The sequence below is a fragment of the Culex pipiens genome, chromosome 2, assembly GCF_016801865.2.
Source record: "Culex pipiens pallens isolate TS chromosome 2, TS_CPP_V2, whole genome shotgun sequence".
In the NCBI taxonomy this organism is placed as follows: Eukaryota; Metazoa; Arthropoda; class Insecta; order Diptera; family Culicidae; genus Culex; species Culex pipiens.
The window spans coordinates 21,207,735-21,217,936 of record NC_068938.1 but is presented as its reverse complement, the minus strand read 5'-3'; the positions used below and the strand labels follow the sequence as shown (position 1 = coordinate 21,217,936).

The 10,202-nt window shown below is 39.3% G+C and overlaps 2 protein-coding genes across 4 annotated transcripts; one reads left to right on the top strand and one right to left on the bottom strand.

Annotated features, from left to right (window-relative positions):
- Window positions 1-3,048: 3,048 nt before the first annotated feature.
- On the bottom strand, window positions 3,049-5,985 carry LOC120431925 (zinc finger protein 423-like). The gene is made up of 4 exons (XM_039597062.2): window positions 5,872-5,985; window positions 4,079-4,517; window positions 3,720-4,019; window positions 3,049-3,654 (listed from the first exon to the last, which is right to left on the bottom strand). Exons 2-4 carry the CDS (start codon window positions 4,499-4,501, stop codon window positions 3,346-3,348), a joined length of 1,032 nt encoding a protein of 343 aa, XP_039452996.1. The 5' UTR covers window positions 4,502-4,517; window positions 5,872-5,985; the 3' UTR covers window positions 3,049-3,345.
- LOC120431923 (zinc finger protein 431-like) lies at window positions 5,753-9,913 on the top strand. 3 transcript variants are annotated; one of them, XM_039597060.2, is made up of 7 exons: window positions 5,753-5,893; window positions 6,366-7,138; window positions 7,199-7,393; window positions 7,452-7,631; window positions 7,691-7,873; window positions 9,159-9,728; window positions 9,788-9,913. In XM_039597060.2, exons 2-7 carry the CDS (start codon window positions 6,368-6,370, stop codon window positions 9,848-9,850), a joined length of 1,962 nt encoding a protein of 653 aa, XP_039452994.1. In that variant the 5' UTR covers window positions 5,753-5,893; window positions 6,366-6,367; the 3' UTR covers window positions 9,851-9,913. The 3 variants fall into 3 exon arrangements, with proteins under 3 accessions (XP_039452994.1, XP_039452991.1, XP_039452993.1); XM_039597057.2 differs by lacking the exon at window positions 5,753-5,893 and adding an exon at window positions 5,979-6,120; XM_039597059.2 differs by lacking the exon at window positions 5,753-5,893 and adding an exon at window positions 6,062-6,187 and having other exon boundaries at window positions 6,254-7,138.
- The last annotated feature ends 289 nt before the right edge of the window (window positions 9,914-10,202 follow it).

Here is a 10,202-nt window from a genome sequence, read left to right as displayed (position 1 = left end):
AAAACCGAAATTTCTTAGGAATCAGGAGCAAGTGAGAAGTGAACTTGAAGACATTTAAAAAGTAAATCCTAAGACATTTTAGAATGAAGGCTAGGGTTACAATAAAAATGGAAAATTTTGGAATAACCTGTATGACAACCTAAACATTAATACCGGAGCTAATTTTAGGCGAAATTTGGGTCATTCCACCCGAAGCGGAACAGCACTTGAAAAATACCATCTCCGATTCTGCTCAAATTTGGCAGAGCTGTTGAGACTATCAAAACATGCAAAAATCCCGAATTTCATCCAAATCGGACCACCCCCTCCATTTTTGTACCCTCCCGAAAAATCGACTTTTTGGCGATTTTTGAGCAAAACCCCTATCTTCAAACGACGATAACTCAGGAACCGCAAATCTTAGAGGGTCGGTCTTAGACTCAATTTTGAAGGAAATTGGACGTAGAATCCATTTCCGTGGTCAAAATTTAGATTAAAATATTTCTACCTGTATTGCGCAATTGAAAACTTTAAATGGCCGTATCTCAAAACAGCCCTATTTATTTTTTAAATTTGACCTCACCATCGTATTCCCCGGCCAATTTTACATAAGAATCACTTATCGACAGAAAGGAATATGTTTCGTTCCAGAGATATCGAATTTTAAAGTTTTGAGTATTTGAGATTACCTAAATTAGCTACACTCGCCGCATCTGCTAGAAGCACTTGGGCGCGTTGATCAATAATTACTACCTGGTGTTCTGTATGATGAATTATTTTTATTTTTTTATACGATTTTGAGATAATTAATCCCTTGAACAATCTTTTTTTTTGTTTAAGAATTATTTATTGGGTAATTTTAAATGCATTGTTTTTGCTGATCTCAGTGTCTTTGAACCATATTAAGTAAATTTTGAACTTTTAATATTTATTTGCAAATGCTACAGCGTTTTTACAATATAATTTTATCATTTTCATATCATTAGGAAAAATATGAAAATAATATAATTTCATATTTTTCCTAATTCCTAATTTCTTCTTTTATTTAAAGCAAGAATAAATGTAGAGCTGGCTGTAGTAGATGAAATAATTCTCATGGGTTGCCATGTGCAGTAGCGAAATAGTGCCATTCAGCAAAAACTTCAAAATCTGCCATACGGTTTGAAAGATTGATCATATAAAACCGATTTTTTATATTGTGAGCCAGTTTCATCTGAATAATTGATATTTTTTTTCAATTCTGATACATTTAATTTCAAAAACAAAAACATATTTTTCTGATACATGTGGACACAGCTGCATCGTCTTCCAAGATTTCGAAATGATTGACAAACAAAAAAAATCAAAAACAAGAAACTAAAAAAATTGATCTTAATCAGATCATAAATCAAATTAATCTTTGTGATTTTCTCACATTTTTCAGTTTTATACTTTGGCGTCATCCATAAAGTATGTCACGCTCTAGGGGGGGAGGGAGGGTCTGAGCAAGTGTGACATTGAGTGTTTTAAGTATAGGAAAAGTGTGACAAAGGGGGGTAAATTTTGGCTGATTTTAGCGTGACGTACTTTATGGATGAAGCCTTTCTTTTTTCCAGAAATCCTCCTCCTTAATCATGCTTCACGAGAGTTTAATTCATGTTAATTCATAATTTGTAACACGATAATGTATCGTACACTTTTTCTTAAGAAGCGTACTTACAAGATCAATTGCAATTTCCTGCTAGCTCTGTGTGAATTCCATTCTGCCCTGTATTGCGTGTCATTCTTGCTCTGTCCTGTGGGCTAGCACATAAATGCACCGTATACTTTTTTTTAATTTAAGATTATACAGCAGTTTCCTACTAATTAACTAATGATTATTTGGGATGAAATCTTATTTCAATAAATAAACAGGTAGCAGTTATTGATCAACGCGCCCGAGTGCTTCTAGCATATGCGGCGAGTGTAGCTAATTTAGGTAATCACAAATACTCAAACCTTTAAAATTCAATATCTCTGGAACGAAACATATTCCTTTCTGTCGATAAGTGATTCTTATGTAAAATTGGCCGGGGAATACGATGGTGAGGTCAAATTTAAAAAATAAATAGGGCTGTTTTGAGATACGACCATTTAAAGTTTTCAATTGCGCAATACAGGTAGAAAACATATTTTAATCTAAATTTTGATCACGGAAATGGATTCTACGTCCAATTTCCTTCAAAATTGAGTCTAAGACCGACCCTCTATGATTTGCGGTTCCTGAGTTATCGTCGTTTGAAGATAGGGGTTTTGCTCAAAAATCGCCAAAAAGTCGATTTTTTGGGAGGGTACAAAAATGGAGGGGGTGGTCCGATTTGGATGAAATTCGGGATTTTTGCATGTTTTGATAGTCTCAACAGCTCTGCCAAATTTGAGTAGATTCCCATCTGCTCCAACCTTCCATCAGATGAGGAAGTAAAATGTCGGTCCCGGCCTTGGTTGTTAGGCCGTTAAGTCATTCCAGGTGTAGGAATCGTCTCCATGCCATAAGTACAAACAACACACCAAACCAAGCCTACTCCGGTGGAATCGCTGGCGGCGGTTGGACTCGCAATCCAAAGGTCGTCAGTTCAAACACTGGGGTGGAAGGTTCCTTGGAGTAGAAAGAGGTTTGGGTGCTCTCCCCATTCAAGCCTTCGGACTCCTAGGTTCGAGCAGAAACTTGCAATAGAGACCACAAAAGACCCGGGGGTCGTTAATGTGGATGGTTTGATTTTTTTTGATTGAATATGTAATAAATTATTGAATGAGTATAATAAGATTGATATAATTTATAAATAACAGTTTAGAGCGCAACAAAAAGTGCGCACCTTTATAAATATTGCCTTGTTAGCTGACAGATTGCGCATTAATGCGAGAGCGCGCTAGCGAGAGAGAACAACGAACGAGAAAACAGCGAGACACGCGCGGTTAGCGAAAGAGAGAATGAAGATTGTCAAATCAGTTTTGTGGTTGATTTGTGTGGAATAAGACGTGTTGTTTGTTAATTAATAATTAATTAAATATCTGTATTTTTATTATAAAAGAAAGGCCCCGATCACGACAGAATATAGAACCATCATTGACAGTCATTGCCCCAAGAGTGAAGGACATCATCTACAACCTTAAGATTTTGCCAAAATGGGACGCAAGTTTATTCCCTGAAGAATTCATGGAAGAAAACGGAAAATCGAATAACAACTTTGTTGAAAGCAAAGTTGACGAAATGGACTTTGATATGAGTAATATTTTATTTTGATTCCAAAATATTATGTCTAGTATTTGACTTGAACACGATTTCTCGTGTTCATCACAGTTGTTCAAAAACGTGTCGACAGCTAAAAACAAAATTATTGTACGCCCTTTTCACCACACATCTTCCTCAAACTCGGTGTCCTCAATGATGACCTCCTCCTTGACGATTGCCAGCGCTGGCGCATTCGTTTTCATAACCGCAAAGCACGGCAAATCCTGCTCAATGTCCGGCTCTCTTCCCGACTCTTCCTCATCAAGCTGCTTTGCAGGCGGAAGATCCTCCGGTATCGATTGGGTGTCACTTCCGTCGAGATCGGGCGACTCCTCGCGGGTCCTCCACAGGACGTTCCCGTTTACCGCGGACATGCGGCCTTCTTTGTGCTTATGACGGTGCCGTTCGACGTCACCTTTTAGGAGGGGCTGGAACAATAATTGGGATTAGGAATCTATTGTGAATTATTAAGGGATTTAGTTAATACACGCACCATTCGACAAGCATCGCAGAAATATTGGCACAGCTTAAAAGCATCGTGCTTTACAACGTGGGCGGTGTAAACCGTAGTTTTGGCGCACACTTTGCCACACTCTGGACAGTCCGGTGTTCCCACCACCTGGTATAAATCGTGCACATTTCGGCAGTGCTCTCTTAGTGCATTTGACCACGAAAACTTTTCCCTACAAATTTTACATCGAAAAGGTTTGATAATGGGCCTTTTCTTTGTAATGGCGTTAGGTCGGTGATGCGTTTTTCTGTGTTTTTCAAGTTCTTTTTTCGAAGGAAAGCTCTGAAAAAAATAAGACTTTTAAATTTGCTAAAGCGGTTCAAACTTCAAGCCGTTCCTACCAACAGACAAGTCAAACAGCAACAGTTATTTGCAAGGCTACTTTCCAAATTTTGAACGTGCTCCTCTATATGCACGATCATAGCTTTTTCATTTTTATACATGTGCGAGCACATTGTACAGTGCCACGGGTCATTCGGATTCATCTTGGACGTATAGGCAGCGAGTTTCTTTTTCAACACCGGAACGAACGTCTGTGAACCCTCGAAGTCGTCACCATCCTCTCGATCTAACGGACTGTTGGCGTCCATTGTTTCCTCCGAGTCCAGTGATTCCACCGCGGACAGTGGCGGCTCGCACGATTCGTGCTCATCGTCGGACCGGTAGCTGTAATGGTCCAGCTCGGAGGGTTGCTCGTCGTCTTCCAGCATCACTTCTTGCTTAATTACGATGCCCGAGCTCGATGACGATCCCGGCTGGTCCATTTTGATTAGTTTTGTTCTAAAAAAGGTTTAAATTTTCATTTTCTTAACTTGTGCTAGTAAAATGTATCATGTCATGAAATCTATTTGAAAAAAACTACTATTCAAATTTTCAAAAATATGTTTTTTAGGGATACATGCTCTTTATGTGTTTTTTTGCACTTACGGAATCAATCCTAATTCAATTTGATCGTAAAAATAGTAAGACTTTATTGTAAATCTTGTTCAAATAGTTTTTCACGGAATAAATCAATAAATATTTTGGTGCTCCCAACAAACAACTATCTACATCCAAAACTCGGAGCGTACTGTGTGTATCCACGCTTCTTCCTCCCCTTCTAATTTAGAATTGTGTTGTTGTTTGAACACTCCGTGCTCAAACACATTTCACTTCAACGAATCATCTCTGCGGTAAACTCTTCGCAGTAGGCTTGGCCGCTTTGACGTTTGTTGTGCCACATTACATTCTAATACAATGGCGCACTACAAATGTTAATGAATGACAAGAAGAAAGTTAGGCGTAATCAAACCTAATGGCCTATCTACAATCACTTAGCTTAGAACATCTAAGTAAAGTAGTTACTTAGGAAAGTACGCAACTTACGGCCGTCATCCACAATCAACTTAGAAATTTTGCTGGGCTGATATACGTTGCTATGCAGTTGTTTGTTTACCTTTGATATTGAAACGTCAACTTACCGTAGATTTTGAAATTTTTCAAACCATACGTCAGTTTCTAATTTGATTACTTTTCCATTGTAGAAGCTCGGCTTCATTTCCATTGATTCAAATTCCTAAGCTAAGTGAAATTTTCTAAGCTAAGTGATTGTAGATAGGCCATAAGGCTTTTTCCAGGATCACTTCGAAACATTAGTTGCGCTAGTGTTAGATTGGTTTTGAAAATTCATTAAGTTCCCGTAGTTTTTGAAGCACTAAAAGTTTGTAATTTGTTGGTTTATCGGGTTTACAATTTTATCGGGTCAAGGAAGTCACTCTGGGAAATATAAATAAGTTAAAAAGGCTTGGAGGATAAAGGGTAACAAAGTTCTCTTACGGCGAGAGGAAACTAATTTTTTAAACTTAAGAAATAAACTGATTTTTTCACAAATTTATTTCTTTACCACCTGTCAAGTTTCTAAATAGGTAAAAGGAAAAAATGGATTGTTTACGTCGCAGGCAACAAGATGATTAACGCTATTGGTGAAAACTTCTAAAAAGTACTCAGCCTTTTTTGACAGATGGTAGAGTTGTTGTTGTTGTAATAGCTTGCACAAAACAATTATGAAAAATTGCTTCAGGTGGCAAGGGAATTGGCATTTTTTGCTCAAATTCATATCTGCTTTTATGGCAATTCATTTGGAAGCGATACTTACCAGTAACTAGTCGAAACTTTACGTAAGTGAAACAATTTTACATTATAAAGAGGCGACCAACTATTATCACTGTTTACGTTTTGAACTTCAAGACGTTCAATCACATTGGTGAGCATAGAGTGAAAGTACGCAGCCAATTTTGACAGAAAGTATTTATGTTGACTGTAAACATAAACAAACCAGCTTAGGTAGTGATGAATGTTTGTAATTTCGAAGGATAACAACAAAATTTAATTAAGCTGAATTTAGGTAAGTTAAGTGCGGGAACTCGCATTTTTGGCCTCTCTTACAAACGTTCTTACAAATTGTTCACAAGGTACAATTTAAAAGTGCGCTAAAGCGACACATTCAAGCTTAAAATTCTGTTCGAGATTTGTTCTAGGATTTGTTAGTTTATTTTGGATCAAATGTAAATTTCCGGCTAGTTCCCTCCCTGACTTGATACATAGTTTAACTAACAAGTTATCGTACCCCATAAAACAACAAATTACAAGCAATGGACAGCGACATCTGCCGGACGTGCCTGCTGCGGCATCCGTCCGCGCTGGTTCCGCTGGCCGACAGCCGGAACGACACCCCGATACTGGACATGCTGGCCGGCCTGTGTGGGGTCCACTTTAGGCAGTCACCGCAGCTTTCGGACGCCATCTGCGAACGCTGCCTGACCAAGCTCGAGGTGGCTCACGCGGTGGCGCAGGAATTCCGAGACCGGGAAATGCTGCTGCGAAGTGTGTGGGGGACGGAGGGTTGGCTGGTGCTGCTGGAGGAGTATCGGATCGGCGACAGGGAGGAACCACGGTCGGAGCGGTTGCTGGGCAGTTTGATTGCTGGTTTGGGGGGTCAGCAGGAGGGGGGAACGGAAGAGATCGTTGAGGAGAAAGAGGAGACGATAGTTCCAGCTCCACCTTCGGAATCTGTGGTGAAAGAGGAACTGATAATCGAGGACAAATTGAACACTCCCTGTGAGGACAAACCGGGTGATCAGCAAGAAGGGGGAGAACTTGTGCCCGAGGAAGAACTCGACGTCAAACTGCTCAAACTATACCGATGCAAGGAGTGCCACAGACCGTTTCGCAGCCATAATGCCTACAGAAATCATCTCCGGAAGCACGAGCAAATCCGGCAGCACTGGCTGCTCACTTGCAGCCAGGAGCAGAAGCGAACCTGTGCGTACTGTAAGCGCGAATTTCCGGAATCCATCAGCTTTCAGCGCCACGTGGCGTGGCACAAACGAAGAGGTTTGCGCTGCTGTAAAACCTGTGGTGAGGTAAATAATCCTTTTGAAAAGATTGAAATTAGATTACTTCAAATGAGTTAAATTTTACAGCACCACGCAACGGCGGAATCATTGAAAAATCACGTTTGTCCTTACGCTTCGGGGAAAAGGTCGAAACCTGCACGATTACTATTTCGCTGCGACGAGTGTGGCAAAAGGTTCTTGTCCAAAAAACACTACCAAGTTCACTTGGAAAGGCATGAAAACCTCCGGAACGGGACGTTCAAGTGCGATGTTTGTTCTAAGGTTTGAAATGCACCATATTTTTTTGTAGTTTAAATCTTTTAATATTTTTCTTAATCAGTGTTTAGCTACAAAGTTTCTCCTGCGTAAACATATGAGCGAACACAGAGGCTCTCCAGAGTACTCAAAAGAGTGCGAGGAGTGCGGCCAAGTGTTGACCACCCCCAATGCCTATCAGTGTCATAAACATAGACACAAAAAAGACCAAAATGGGTCTTTCCACTGTGCCAAGTGTAAAAAGGTACTTGATGCAAAAAAAGCATTGATTATGTAATATTTTAAAATACTTTTCCTCCTCAGAACTTTGCGACTCCAGCGCGTCTGGCTAGTCACCGTTTTAGAGTACACAAAGGCCTTCCAGAGTACAGGAGAGAGTGCGAGGAGTGCGGCCAAGTATTGACCTCCGTCAATGCGTATCAATGTCATGTTTATAGACACAAAAAAGACCAAAACGGGTCATTTCACTGTGCCAAGTGTGAAAAGGTACTTGATGCAAAAAACATTAATGAGCAATTCTCTACGAAATCAGTCGTTTTTTCAATTTAAAGTGGATTACTTTGCTTTTTTACAAAAATGATTCAGCTGTCCATACAAAAATTCAAAAATCTGTATCTTTTGAAGGAATTTTTGATCGATTTGGTGTCTTGGGCAAAGTTGTAGGTATGGATAAGGACTACACTAAAAAAAATGATACACGGTAAAAAAATAGGTGATTTTTAATTAAACTTTTTGTCACTAAAACAAAAACTTGATTAGCAAAAAAAAACACTATTTTTAATTTTTTTCATTTTTTGATATGGACATCAAATGCCAACTTTTCAGAAATTTCCAGGTTGTGCAAAAAATCTTTGACCGAATTCTGAATTTTTGAATCAATACTGAAAAAATCGAAAATTTCACTTTTCTTGATATGTACGGATAGTTTAACTCCCTTAGCATCGTTTACAGAGAAAATCTGGTTTGTTTACACTTTTGACTTTTGACCTTTTACATTGTTTTGCTTGAAATATTGATCGCAAACATTTTTCAACTTTATTTTTCGATAAAAAATGTTAAAACTAATCAAAAACTATTTTTTTTTGCAAATCACGTTTTACACTGAAAACCCAACCATGGTAGTTGCTACCATATTGTAGGGTTAAATTGAGAACACGCACCGACGTATTTTTGCTAAAAACATTCCGTGCTTGAATTAACTGATTAACGCTGTCAGTTTTACTATGTCGAGAGCGGTATGGTAATTTCAACCCTCCAATATGGAAAGAATGATAATGAATTCGTAATTGCTACCATGCAATTTTGTGGAAGCATGGTACATTCTACCATTTTTGCGTTTACTTTCACCAAAAAGCAACAGTTATTTTAATAAGCAGCATTTTTAGCAAATGTTCTTAAAATTACCATGGTCGGGCTTTCAGTGTAGTGACAGAAAGTGAAATGAAAAGTCAACTATTTTTTTTACCGTGTATCATTTTTCAGTGTAGTTCTTATCCATACCTATAACTTCGCCGAAGACACCAAATCGATCAAAAAATTCTTTCAAAAGATACAGATTTTTGAATTTTTACACATCATTTTTGTATGGACAACTGCCAAATTTGTATGGAAAATTGTATTGACAAACTAACGATGCAAAATGGCTTCTTTGGACATACCAAAGGCACCATAAAAGATTCAGCCGGATAAAAAAATACTAAAAAATCGAATGACCGAAGTCTGAGAGAATTGCTCTAATTTCAAAGCATTATAAAATACTTTCGCTTTTCAGAACTTTGCAACTTTAGCGCGTCTAGCTAATCACAAATGCGATGCCCATGAGCCAGCGATTGAAGCAGAGATATCGGCCGAGCCCGCGTTAAAGGAAGAACCAATCACGGAAGATGATCCCTCATCTTCAGGTCAGCCGTCCAACGAACTCCTGTTTTTCGAGGACAACTCCCTAGCAACAGTCAAAGATGAACCGCTTGAAGAAAATGACTGCGAGCTCGAATTACCACCGGCGGAATCGCCCGTATCGGCCAAAGGAAACAGCGGCGGCCAGTTCGAGTGCGCAGAGTGTGGCAAGCGGTTCTCCAGGGAGAATCACTACCAGAGCCACCTGGAAAAGCACGAAAACATCCGGAAGGGCAAGTTCCAGTGCGATATTTGTCAACAGTTCCTAGGCGGACAGCGCGCCCTGTGGCACCACAAGCGGAACAGCCACAAAGAGATGCCGAAATGGATGCAAAACTGCGCGGAGTGTGGGCGCGTGTTTTCCAGCGAGAACAGCTACCACTGTCATATGACGCGGCACAGGAACGTACAGAGCGGACGTTACCGGTGCGAGGCGTGTGGGAAGGTGAGATGGTGTATTCGTGATTGTTATTTGTTAAAATAATTATTTTGTTATTTTTTTAGTGTATGTCACATCATAGCGATTTTAAGAGGCACAAATGCACGGCTCAACGTGAGAATAAATGATTCTAAGTATTTAACCAGCAAACATTTAATGTGATTAAAGCGGACTAAAAGTTGATTTCATTAAATAAGATTTGTATTTTTTTGTAGCTATTATAAAAAAATACCGTTCGAATGGCGAACATCCGAAATGTCAAAATCGCGCAGCACCAACATTAGAAAACAAATGTGGCTGTCATGCCATGGCACACTTTTTTCGGAATATTGGTACCACTGCGTGATTTTGACATTTGGGACGTTCACCATTCAAACGCCATCTTCGCTTAAAAACCTGGATAGGCCTAGGAATAAACGCGACTAGCAAAATTACGCTTTCTTTTCGTGACCCCGTTCATCCTCTCAAAAAGATTCTTCA

What these genes read in the sequence shown, in the direction of transcription:
- LOC120431923 (XM_039597060.2), top strand. Translation starts at nt 6,368, where the DNA reads ATGGACAGCGACATCTGCCGGACGTGCCTGCTGCGGCATCCGTCCGCG. An exon ending in GCTGTAAAACCTGTGGTGAG is followed by an intron (nt 7,139 to 7,198) that starts GTAAATAATCCT and finishes TAAATTTTACAG; the next exon opens with CACCACGCAACGGCGGAATC. An exon ending in ACTGTGCCAAGTGTAAAAAG is followed by an intron (nt 7,632 to 7,690) that starts GTACTTGATGCA and finishes TTTCCTCCTCAG; the next exon opens with AACTTTGCGACTCCAGCGCG.
- LOC120431925 (XM_039597062.2), bottom strand. Translation starts at nt 4,501, where the DNA reads ATGGACCAGCCGGGATCGTCATCGAGCTCGGGCATCGTAATTAAGCAA. An exon ending in GCTGTTTGACTTGTCTGTTG is followed by an intron (nt 4,020 to 4,078) that starts GTAGGAACGGCT and finishes TATTTTTTTCAG; the next exon opens with AGCTTTCCTTCGAAAAAAGA. An exon ending in TCTGCGATGCTTGTCGAATG is followed by an intron (nt 3,655 to 3,719) that starts GTGCGTGTATTA and finishes TTATTGTTCCAG; the next exon opens with CCCCTCCTAAAAGGTGACGT.